General features: G+C 43.5%; 1 protein-coding gene across 9 annotated transcripts in view; it reads right to left on the bottom strand.

Annotated features, from left to right (window-relative positions):
• Nucleotides 1-1,009: 1,009 nt before the first annotated feature.
• peli3 (pellino E3 ubiquitin protein ligase family member 3) overlaps nt 1,010-12,105 on the bottom strand; it is a 33,894-nt gene continuing 22,798 nt past the window's right edge. For all 9 annotated transcript variants that reach the window (XM_046065906.1, XM_046065908.1, XM_046065912.1 and 6 more), the window contains exons 5-7: nt 8,426-8,650; nt 3,228-3,416; nt 1,010-1,860 (exon numbers count right to left, since the gene is read on the bottom strand). In XM_046065906.1, the coding sequence (XP_045921862.1) occupies nt 1,261-1,860; nt 3,228-3,416; nt 8,426-8,650 (1,014 nt within the window). In that variant the 3' untranslated portion in view covers nt 1,010-1,260. The remainder of the gene's footprint in view (nt 1,861-3,227; nt 3,417-8,425; nt 8,651-12,105) is intronic.

Below are 12,105 nucleotides of genomic sequence, written 5' to 3'. Positions count from 1 at the left end.
ACCCTGACCAACATACTGTAGATCTCCGCTGCTGCCTGTCATCCTCGTAGCGGCTGCCCTTGATTTGTACCCCTGCCTCTGCCTGTGGACCTATAAATAACCACGCACACCATGCAGATCATCTGTAGGTGCAGGTAGCTCCGCTGTAGTCCATCACTGTGTCAAATGTTGGAAGGCAAATTGAGAGATATGCGACACTGAATATGGCCAGTTGTTGTTCAGAGTCTGGCTCTTGCACTGATAGAACAACCCTGCGGCAGCTCTGGTTGGGATTGCAGCTCTGCACCCCCTCTGCAGTGAGACTTTCTCAGCAGCGATTTTACATGATAAGATGCAAGCAGTTGCTGCTCATGTCTAATCCAAAACACCACGCTTGCCTACACCTGACTGTTACACTGAAGATACGTGTGAAGGTGCTGCTTGTGGAACATCCTTGTAGGGTTCTCTAATCTGGACAAATCTAAGGCTTTGTCAGTGTTTGTTCAACATTTCCTCAGGTGTTGATAGGTGATGTGCAGCTCTCCTGATGACAAAGCTGCCCCTCTCTCTCTCTTCCTCCCCATCCTAGTGGGAAGGCATGGGGCTGCTTGGTGACCTTGAGTTATTTTTAGCACAATGGGGGCGCTGCGAACTGGGAGCAAGGCTTAGAGACACTCTGTGGAGTCTGCAGGCTACCACAGTGTAGTCTGCGTGCTGGCTGCAAAGTGGGGGCTTCTCATAGGGAGAGGCTTTAATATTCTTTCAGCAACATGCAAACCTACAGCTGATGGAAACACATGTAGAGCAGCCTCGCTAGTACAATATTGAGTCTATGCGTGTACTTTTATACTACGTTCTTAGAATTTGGGTCTTATTTAAGTTATAATTTCTAGCAGTTCTACCATTGTACTTACTAAGGAACATAAAAAGTCTGACTGGTCAAGAAACAAGCAGTCAGATTAACTTGGTGTGTTATATTTTGGAGCTTAAGCAGGTACTCAGAGGGGAACAAAAGATCACTAAATGCACGTTCATTTCAACACAATTTATTTACATATTCTCCATACACCTAATATTTCATTTGAAGCCTTGGCAATCTACTATTGCATGGCACGTTCAGTTCATCCTGTCAACAGTCCTGTACTGGTCATCAGTGCTTTCTCTCTCATCTCACACTCGAAGTGTTCAGATTTCTGTTCCAGCACACAGTCTTTACTCTGCACGTTCACCTTCCTTCCAATCCACTATCACTTTCCTCTGAGTGGCTCCCACATGTGAGCTTCAGTCGACGGGGCCCTGGAAGATGAGTTTGATGTGGCCCTGCTCCCCTGTCAACCAGGTACCACAGAAGGGGCAGGCAGCATGGAAGGCATGGGTGCCGTGGGGTAACGGGATCTGGCTCCACCCCACCACTGTCTTTTCTGAGCATACATGGCCGCAGGGGCAGAAAGCGTGAGTGGGCGGCCCGGCGTCCAGGTACAATCCTCCCTCACAGCCCAGCCACAGTGGCACATAGGGGCCCACTCGCCGGCACATGGGGCACTCCCTCTCCCCGGTGCTGGCTGGTGCTGTGCCCCCGGGCCCGGCAGGACCCTTCTCCTTACGGTAGCCCCAGTTGTGGTAACCGTGTACATGGCCACAGTTGACGTAGACCCACGGCTGCTTCTTGTCAACGATCTCGCGCTGGGCCAGACTGGGGAAGGCCAGGGTGTTGAAGCCCACAGGACACTGGGGCCGTGCGGCGTTCAGCTCCTGGCGAAGGGACTCTAGCTGTTTGAGGGTAGGGGTGTGGCGCAGTCCGGCGGGGGTCCTCCACAGCAGGGTAGCCCCACATAGATCAATCAGAGAACCGTCCTGCAGGGTGTTCGACTCATTTTCAACCTTGAGAGGAGAAAAGCAGATAGAAACGTAGCAGGAGTAAGAGAAGAAGAGAGGGTACATCATTTTTTAGTAGAGAAGAAATAGGGATTTATTACAGGGTGGAGTTAAACGGGGAGCAACTCTGCACGGGCTTAGTGCACTCTGTACAAGGGAAGCTTCTAGCATTCCCCTTTTATACCACCACACGATGGCACTGTGTTCAACTAGTTATGGTTCAGACAGTTGACACCCATTAACTGTGTGTGTCTTTCTTTACAATACCCCCATTATCAGCATGTACGCACCACATTTACAGATGGAATCTACAAATCAGTCAGTGAAGGATAGTATCATTGGAATGAACAGTATACTCCTTAAAGACAGCGGTGAGGTTCGTTTCCGGCATGTTTTAAGCAAACGTCTGAAGCTGAAGTTTGTGTTTCCATCAACTACCTTTAAACCAATATACTCAAAAAGACAATATGGCATAATGAATCAAGCAGCAGTAATTCCTCAAATGGCCTATTGTGTTTTTTAATGAATTAATTTGTCTTTTCTGATCCATGTGTGCCCAGTGTTTTATTTTAATCAGCCACTATGGAGAGGGCAGTAACCTTTCTGGCTTTCTAGTGGAGTGAAAGCCTGTGAAGGTGAGTGCGAGTGGCCAGCGTTTTTCAACACTTAGAGGCACCTGCCACTTGTGCAAGGGTTCTCACTGTTGATTACAGCTTTGCTCTACCAGCCCGGGCTCAAAAGGCCCTGTGTCAGCCTGACATCGTGCCAGAGACGATGCAGGCGGTCGAAGTTCACAACAACTCTAAATCTATGGTCATTTACACAGGGGCCCATCGGGGTGTTTTGCCCCTGCAGCTGTACTCACTTTATACAAATGACTGTATAGCCCTTGTCACATTGACACTGCTTTACTGTGTTGATTTCTAACATGTGGACCGGTGTGCAGCCATCAACTTGAAGGTGAATGTTTCTAAGTACTAACAGTCAGTGACTATAGGCCCCTGGTCATAAATGGACAGGATATTCAACAGTTAGAGACCTACAAACTATCCCCTGTAGTGGGAGGTCAGTAACTGTACTGAAGAAAGCTCAGCGAAGGCGTTTCTTTTGAAGCTAAAAACGTTTTCCATTTCATGAGGAGGAGGTGTGGTCCCCTGCTGAAATTTACACCAAGAGGGAAGAGGGACAACATTCTACATTATGCAGCACCTCTTTAAAATACTGAAAAGTTGTTCACTTCCTTACATTACACTGTCTTTGCAATGTTACATACAACATACAGTTTCAAGATCTCGGGTCAAATCAAAGTCAGTAACCTCAAACCTCGGGACCACATCGAAGCAAACATAGGACTCATTTTCCCATTTTCTTACCAGTTTTCCCCTCTGTTGGGCTGAGCGGGTCTCCCTCAAGGCAAAGACGTTTCCACAAACTGAAATTTCCCTCCAGACACCCGGAGCCGGCTCAGACACAAACTCCCCCGCCGGGTGCATCACCAGCACCCCGTTGGTGGTCAGGCCGTCCATCAAGCCATCTGATGTCCTCCATTTGGCAGCCCGCTCCTGAGAGAGAGACACACACACACACACACACACACACACACACACACACACACACACACACACACACACACACACACACAAATGTAAAGGTTAGGGGAATGATGGGAAGGCACAGAGGGATGATAGTGGAGGTGGATGTCAGAGGTGGCTGGCTAGAGAAACAGCCAACGCTGCTTTTCTCTGCTGCTATATTTAGCTCCGTACATGAGTACTGTACTGACTAATGCACAGAGATGCACCCACGCCTAAGAATAAACCCATCCCGAGAGAAAGAAAGGATGTATTATGAACACAAATTAGCTCTCATGGAATGAAACTGCAATTTTCTGGTGTGAGTCGCTTTGTTAAAAAAAGAAAAGCTTTTAAAGGACCAAGGCAGTTAAAATAGAAGCCTGGAGATTTAGTTCTGTAAACAATTTTTTGGCTCTTGCTGCTCTGGAGGAAAGAAAAAAATCACTGGATGAGTTTAAAATGAATGTTTATGACCAAAGAACCATCGTTCTGTAGATCAGTGGCTCCCAGCCTTTTTTGTCTTATATACCACCAAAGCCCTGTCACATAAACTCAAGTCTGTTTATTTGAATGGACTGAATTGGAAGTGGATGTTATTTACCACATCTTTTATACTATATATAATTGAACTGTCAGTGTTTAGACCTATTTGGTCATGTTTGTTTTCGTATTACCACCTTGGAGTGGCAGAAGCTTAATGTTGTTTTATTATCTATTCCAGACAATTAGCCATTACATCACAGTTCATTACATTCACCAGTATTTAAATTGTTTATTCATCATTTCTTCCAGACATTTGTTTAGCTGGATGTTTAAACGTCCCTGCTTGCTTGCTAACTAGTCACATATTTAAAATGCAAAGCAGTGATCAGGTGTCACAGCTGACTTAGCATGTGGATATACTTTTTTAAGTAAAATTGTGATCTCTGGGTGGCGCACTGGTTGGCACTCACTGTCAGCCTTTCTGTCTGCCTTGTGATTAAATGGCGACCTGTGCAAGGTGCCCCTCAGCTATACGGAGCTCTTTAGCCTCTTTTGGCTTTTGTTTCTTTCTCACCATGCACTCTCGTCACCTTAGTTTCCTGCAGCAGCACGCAGCTGTTTTCGATGAAAAAGCTCTCACAACATCAGACAGACAAAATTAGCAACTAGCTGGTGAACATAGTAGAGCATTTAGAGGCTATAGCCCGATGTTTCCCTTGGGAGTTGGTGGAGATCAAATCAGAGCTAAAAGGAGAGTGGAATATTAGACTTCCATTCATTAGGTGGATATGGTATCAAGTATGTCACAATATGTCAAAAATAGAGCGACAATGTAGGTCAGAAGCGTGTGCTGGGATATAATTTGGCAAAAGCTTTGTTAACATTTCCAAAACAGTGTGGTGATTGTCTAAATAAATAATTTCTCCCTCATCCTGTGTCTTCTGATCCAAAAATGGGAGAGGAAGGTGTGGTCGGAGGCAGTCCTCAGCTCCAGATCACTGTGGTTCTCCAGAAACTCATGCTTGATAAGTCACTAAACGATTCCTTCTTGAAAATGATACCCTGTCTACATATTCACCTTCACGAGGAAATACAGACTACCATTTTAAATCGGATTAAAGCCACTTTGTGTAGAATTTGAAAATGTTTAACTCTGGCGCCCTTCATGATAGTATCAGATAAGACAGACAGCAGGGCACACAGCCTGGAGCTGTCAGAATTAAAACAGAAGAAGAGCAACTGGTGAATGTGTTTAGATAAATGCTGGGCTGATAGGATTAATGTCAGGTCATGTTGCTTTAATAAAGAAGACCAAAGGCCTCAGTATACTTCCAATCAACTCGGCTACTGTGTAAAGCGGTTCTGATTGTTATTGCAACTTTCTGAAAGTCAGATGCAGATGGCCCCAGCACCTGGTTCAACAGTTGGAAAGAGGGTTTCAGATGCTGTTAGACTTGTTGAAAAGCACTTGACAGCTCCTCCACTCTGCATGTGCAAGTGTCTCGATGGCCATCGGTGTGTGAGTGTGTGTGTGTATGAATGATAGTGGGCACCTTGCATGGCAGCCACTACCATCAGTGTGTGAATGGGTGAATGTGAGAGGTCATGTAAAGTGCTTTGAGTGGTCGGAAGACAAGAAAGGTTTACATGTCCAGCATGAAAATACAGAGCTCAAATGCCAGGCTTGTGTCTTATGCAATAAATAATCTATTTTATAGGCATATTGTCAGGTGTATGATAATAATAATAAGTCATTTAGCTGATGCTGTTATCCAAAGTTACTTACATTTACTTTATATGTCAAAGGTCAAATACACCTCTGGAGCAACAAAGGGTTAAATATCTTACTCAGAGACACATTGTTGTACGTGTCGCAGTGGGAATCAAACCCAGGGCTCCCACATCAAAGGCATTGTCTTATCCACTGTTCCATCCTTACCCATGATTGATTAAACAGTTACACCAAACAGGTGCTAATGATCACCAATTCAATATGTAGGTTAAACACAGTCATTAAGTGAAAGAGAAACAGCTGTGTAGGAACAGCCAAACTCAGCTAACAAGGTGAGGATGCTGAAGACAGTTTACCATAGCAAGACTGAGTACAGCAACAAGACACAAGGTAGTTACACTGTATCAGCAAGCTCTCTCCCAGGCAGGCAGGGGTTTCCAGATGTGCTGTCCAAGCTCTTATAAAGAAGCACAAAGAAATGAGCTACTGTTCAGAGATGTCTGGTCAGAAGTGGCCTTCATGGAAGATTTGCAGCCAAAAAGCCTCCAACATGGAAACAAGGCCAAGAGACAAGAAACACAGGAACTGAGGTGCAGAAAAATTGATGAGTCAAATATTTGGCTGCCGCAGTAGGCAGGTTATTCGCTGAAGGGTGGAGAAAGGGACAAGAATGACTGAGTGTCTGCAGGTAGCAGTGAAGCTTGATGTAGGTTCCTTGCTAGTTTGGGGCTTAATTTCTGCAGATGGAGTTGGGGATTAGGTCAGAATGAAAGGTCTCCTCAATGCTGAGAAGTACAGCCAGATATTTAGTCATCATGCTGTACCATCAGGGAGGCTTCTGACTGGCCCAAATTTATTCTGCAGCATGACAACGAGCCCAAACACACAGCGAAAGTCATTAAGAACGATCTTCAGCTTAAAGAAGAACCAGGAGTCCTGGAAGTGATGGTGTGGCCCCCACAGAGCCCTGATCTCAACATCATAAAGTCTTTCTGGGATTACATGAAGAGAGAGAAGCAGCTGAGGCTGCCTAAATCCACACAAGGACTGTGGGGAGTTCTCCAAGATGTTTGGGCCGACCTACCTGCAGATTTCCTTCAAAAACTACGTACAAGTGCACCAAGAAGAACTGATGCTGTTTGAAGGCAAAGGGTGCTCACACCAAATATTGATTTGATTTAGATTTTTCTTTTGTTCACTAATTTTGTACTTTGTGTGTGTGTATATGTATGTATATATGTTTAATATGATGTGTGTGTGTGTGTGTGTGTGTGTGTGTGATAGCATCATATCAATAGCATCATAGAGTACGGTCTAGACCTGCTCTTTTAAGAAAAGCGCTGTGAGATAACTGTTGTTGTGATTTGGCGCTATATAAATAAAATTGAATTGAATTGAATTGACAGCACTGGTTGCTGACGTTATCTCTGACTGCTGGCCTAGTTGTCGGGGGTCCTTATGAATCTTGCAGGGGATGAGGTCATGCTGTTATGAGAAAGGGCTATTATTGGTTTGCAGGGCTGTGTGTACACCTAGATGTCACGTTTCAGACCGCCCCACCCCAGCAGCTTCTGTTGTATTTTGGAAGATTTCACATAACTAACAAAACTATCTGGTTTGTTAATCCTAAAAAAGTCAATTTTCAAGCCATTCCAATATTCAAATAGGTTAGGATTGGGGCTGGGGTTATCTGTAATAATTAGCCTCTAGCTGTTGCTCGCTAAACTCCGTAGCTGTGTGAGACTCCAGACAGCCCACTCACTAAACTGGAGATACAGCAGGACTGCTGAGACTTTGCTGCGTTGATGAACACAAGCTCCCTTCTAATAAAAGGTCATTCTGCTTTATTACAAACTGGGTCTTCCGTTTGTTGTCTTTGGCTTTCCTACCACCATTTTAGAGGTATTATTTTCATAGCTTATTTATTATAAATATTTTTTTATTAAGTTATTATTTATTTCAGGAAAATGTGATTAAATACTGATCTTTAACAAATGATTTACTTTATTATTAAAACAACTTGCTAATGGTTTTGTAATTTGTCTGTTGCTGTCACATTAGATACTTGAGATGGTGAAATAAGTTTGCTGTGTTGGCCCCTTTACTGTTGTCGTCTTTATACACTGCTTTTACTGTATATACCTGTTTGTTGAAGAGACTTTTTATATTCAAACCACTTTCACTCTACTAAAGTCACTCTCTGTTTTGGAATTGGGCCCTCTATTTCAGCCATGCCATGTTACTACTGTATGTAGTCATGGTGGAAATACATCAACACATCACAATATTGTTATCATGATAAGACACAAATTTCCAGATCTTAATATCTATTTTTTATCATACAGTACCTACATTGGTGAACATACTGTTTATTGAATGTAACCACGCACATATCTCTCCAATAGCTTTAGACAGTAACATTAGAACCAGAAGCATTAGAGCCAAAGCACAACACACATGAATAACACCACCAATAAGTGTCTTCTATACACACACACACACACACACACACACTCACACACACACACACACACACACACACACACACACACACACACACACACACACACACACACACACACACACGGAGAACACTTATCCTTCCTCCCCAATGCTTCCTCAAGCCAGGTCACATGCCCTGACACCTATCCTCACAGCTATGATGTCAGCCGTAGGTGGGACAGCCATGTCCCTGCTGTTTCTCTCACCATGGTTGCCATGGTTACCAGGCCCGATGTAGTTCACCAGGAGAAGCTTGGAACCCATGAAGGAGAACACTCACCCCCAGGAAGATGTTCTTGGAGGAGTCGAAGCCGGCGGCGTAGATGCGGGCCGTGTAGGGAGCGCTGCGTTCACACATGATGCGGCAGGCGTAGCGGGAGATGGTGCTCTGGGCCGACTGGCCTCCGCCACCACCCTCCCCTGCTGCACCCCCGCCCTGACCGCTGCCGCTGCCTGCTGTGTCCGTCACCACAAAGTCGATCATGCTCTCTGTGGACCGGCCAATCTGAGAAAACCAAGAGAGGGATCAATATTATGAAACAATGATAAAAAGATGGAACAGTACAATTAGTTTATTTAGTTTATTAGTGTTTGTACGAGGGTTTGGGTTGGTTCACTCAAACTACAGACACCATATTTTCTCACTTAAATCCAGTGGTATCTAGCCATGCAAATAGATTCGGTTTAGTTAGCCTCTGAGATTCCCACCTTGGAACTACCCTTTAGAGCACATGTGAAAATAAACACTGTATTTAAAACTACATCCTCAAAATGTTCATTTTTACACTGGTGTTCACTCACTGGTGACTAGAAGTGACATTGTGTCACAGAGTTGCCAGATTGGGTGGTTTTCCATCCCTTTTGGACTACTTATTTAGTGGGTAAAAAGCTGTTTGTGATCATTTGGGCTCCTTTCTGGGGCAGCTGGCCAATAGAGGGTAATAGGGCGCCACCCTCCTACAAAAAATACATTACTTTTCTTTGGTGTGTTCATGAGCTTATAGTTACAAAGAAGGTGTATTGTATTTTATTGCTCAGAGCGTTTAAACAACACACTGATAGCTGTTTCCACTATATCCACAAATATTGCTTAATGGTTGGAAATATGTTTTTCCAATAATTCACTCCACGAGGCAGCGCCACTTGCTCCTTAATCAGTTTTTGGTTTCTAGAAATCAGCATCACAGAGCCTGTCATGGTCGTCTCACATCCCCAAGCTGGTAATTAAAGCTCAGAAACGACTGTATTTCTTGAGGAAGCTTAAGAAGGCCAAATTCCTGTGCCAAGTTCTTGTCAGCTTTTACAGAGGAGCAATAGAAAGCATCCTGACTGGAAAAATAACTGGCACGGGATGTGCACGGCCCAGAGGGCTCTATTCAGAAGATCATTGGTACCCATCTCCTGAGCATCAGTGATATCGGTGAGGTGAGGTGCCTGCAGAGCCCAAAGGATACTAAAGGACAGTACCCACCCAGCCACAGCCTGTTCACCCTGCTGCCTTCTGGGAAGAGATATAGTTTCTGTTGCCACACCACCAGACCAGCTTTATCCTCAGGCTGTTAGTTGTCTGTTTAGTTTTTTCTGCAGCATGAAGGGACTGTATTTTACAACGTGCAGCCACTTAAACCACAGAAAGTGAAATCATCAATGAAGAGAGACAGTATTGGAGCAACTTCAAAGTTTGATTATGATACTAGTTAGCAAAAGCTATATATAGTATATATTAATCGTGTCATATTGCTAACTATTTTACCTATTTTAAGCTACAACCTGCTCTAATTAGCAGCCTGATGACATTTTACTAGGTGGATTGCAGCAGGCTCTGGCCAGGAGGCTGCAGATTATTAATAAAAAACACAGAAGTTGCCAGGCAGAAGACATGGCAGGAGCCACTCGCTGTCTGAAACCTTTAACGATGTTGCTACTTTCTAAGATCTCATTAATTACATTATTATTAAGAAAGTTATCATAACCGATCGAACCAGTGGTCACTCAGGGCTGCAAAAAGTTGAAAAAACTGTAGTTTTCCTTGAACCAGCAACAGACTGAACTTACTACTGACTTTCTACTGATCTTTCTTTAAATGTTATTTTCTTTAAATATTATGAGCAGGACAATATGAATTCCATTTGCATACATTGTAGCTCGGTGAAATAAGAAATCTCAAAGTGAACCAAAACTATCTGCATGGTTAGATACCACTGTAGTAAAGTGAGTAGGAAGAGTGTTTTGTAATGTGGTGAACTGACCCTTTAACACACTAGAGGGAGAGAGACAGACAGACGTGGAGCCCTGTGGATTCTGTCTGCTGAAGTCACGGCTCTGTATGGATCTCCTTGATGATGAGAGAAGGTGGTTGGAAGAAACTTTGAGCTGCTGAGAGCAGACAGGTCTGACTAATCTTCTCTTGTATACTTTATCTCCCCGGTCTATTGTCTTCACTCCTTCTGGCTGTTTCTTTCCTGGGCTTCCTCTTCATTCCCTCCCTCTGTTTCTCTCTGCTGCCCTCACTGCTCTCTCATGACGCGGCACAAATCTGCTAACAGATTCCCTCTGCACTCACTGAGAGATGTGGGTATGTGCGTTCTTCGACTCTACAGGGCTGACACGCTCAGTTACTGTTTGACTAAATATTGAAATCTGAAAGACTCCTTAAAGGAATAGTTCAACATTTTTGGAAATACACTTATTGTATTATTATTGTCTAAGGGTGAGATGAGAAGATGGATATCAATCAGTGTGTTAAGTATAAACACACAAACAAAAATGGAAAAAGGTTTGTGATTTTAGTTTCTGTACCTGCTCACAAAGATCAGCTAACTTTAGCTTGAAGTAATGTGAGCTATGTTATCTACAAACAAAATGGATGCCTTTCAAAAGGGTTTGGTATTACAAATAAAAAAACTTCATTCAGCAGTTTTGTTTAAAACAAATTATAAACGTTTGAGACAGTGTTTCAAGAATGAAAGTGAACAAAATATTAGTAGGTGTATCTTTGTTTAAAGGGAAAATTTGGCACATTTTATGTAGATGTCAATTCAGTGTTGATGTAGTAAATGCAGTCCATTGAAGCAATCCATTCCTCAGTACATGCTATTTTGATGATTGATATTAAAGTGGAGTTTGTAAAATCTGTGAAGATTCGCAGTTCATAAAGTAGTTTTTCCTGCACCCACCCATGCATCAAAGTCACTTGGACAGAGGCGTGCTGGAGAACTCTTGGATCCTGAAGATAGCAGGGCGGAGAGGGGCTATGCTTGGGCCAACAAAGTGATAACTAATGTTATAGGCTAGCAGGCTGGGGCTTTGTTGGACTAATGTAATACTCAGGGACAGTCAAGAGAAACTGTGTGAAAGTTAAGCCCCGTTTGAAGCCAAATAAGTAAAGAGAGTAGTAGGTTAGATGCCAGTAACGGTTTTTTCATGCTGCTTTTTGTGGAACCTTATGATGCAAAACTAGCATGTTTTAGACATGCAGGAAAGGATGAAGTCAGGTGATCTTTGTTAGGTGATGTTTATTAGCTAATGAAATGGAGTACGCTAACAGTAAAAGAAATCCAGTTCCCAGCACAACACAGACTCCAAAACAAACTCCATGTAAGCATAAAAACCAACAATAAAGTTTTATGTGCTGGAGTCCATCAGGCCAAAACGAGAATCAGATAGACATTAGGTGACAAAGGTGTTTGAGTCTTGGAAAGACCTCCGGTTTTCTTCCTATTGAACAGGTAAGCTAACACTGTGGAACGATTTGTTTTACTAGCCTAATGCAGAGCAGGGGCGGTCAGCTAAATTACCATGGATCTGATGTAGTTTGCTTTGTAACATTCAATTTAGATTTCTTGTGGTTTTACTGATATTCAGGTACCCAGCTTCTCCACCAGTCTCAGCCGCTGTAACTTACGTAAACCACATAATTTACAATAATGCAACATAATGGTACAGGACAACACCACAGAG

This window comes from Micropterus dolomieu, linkage group LG12 (genome assembly GCF_021292245.1).
Source record: "Micropterus dolomieu isolate WLL.071019.BEF.003 ecotype Adirondacks linkage group LG12, ASM2129224v1, whole genome shotgun sequence".
NCBI classification, from domain to species: domain Eukaryota; kingdom Metazoa; phylum Chordata; class Actinopteri; order Centrarchiformes; family Centrarchidae; genus Micropterus; species Micropterus dolomieu.
The sequence above is the reverse complement of the archived record's forward strand: the minus strand, read 5'-3'. Positions and strand labels throughout refer to the sequence as shown.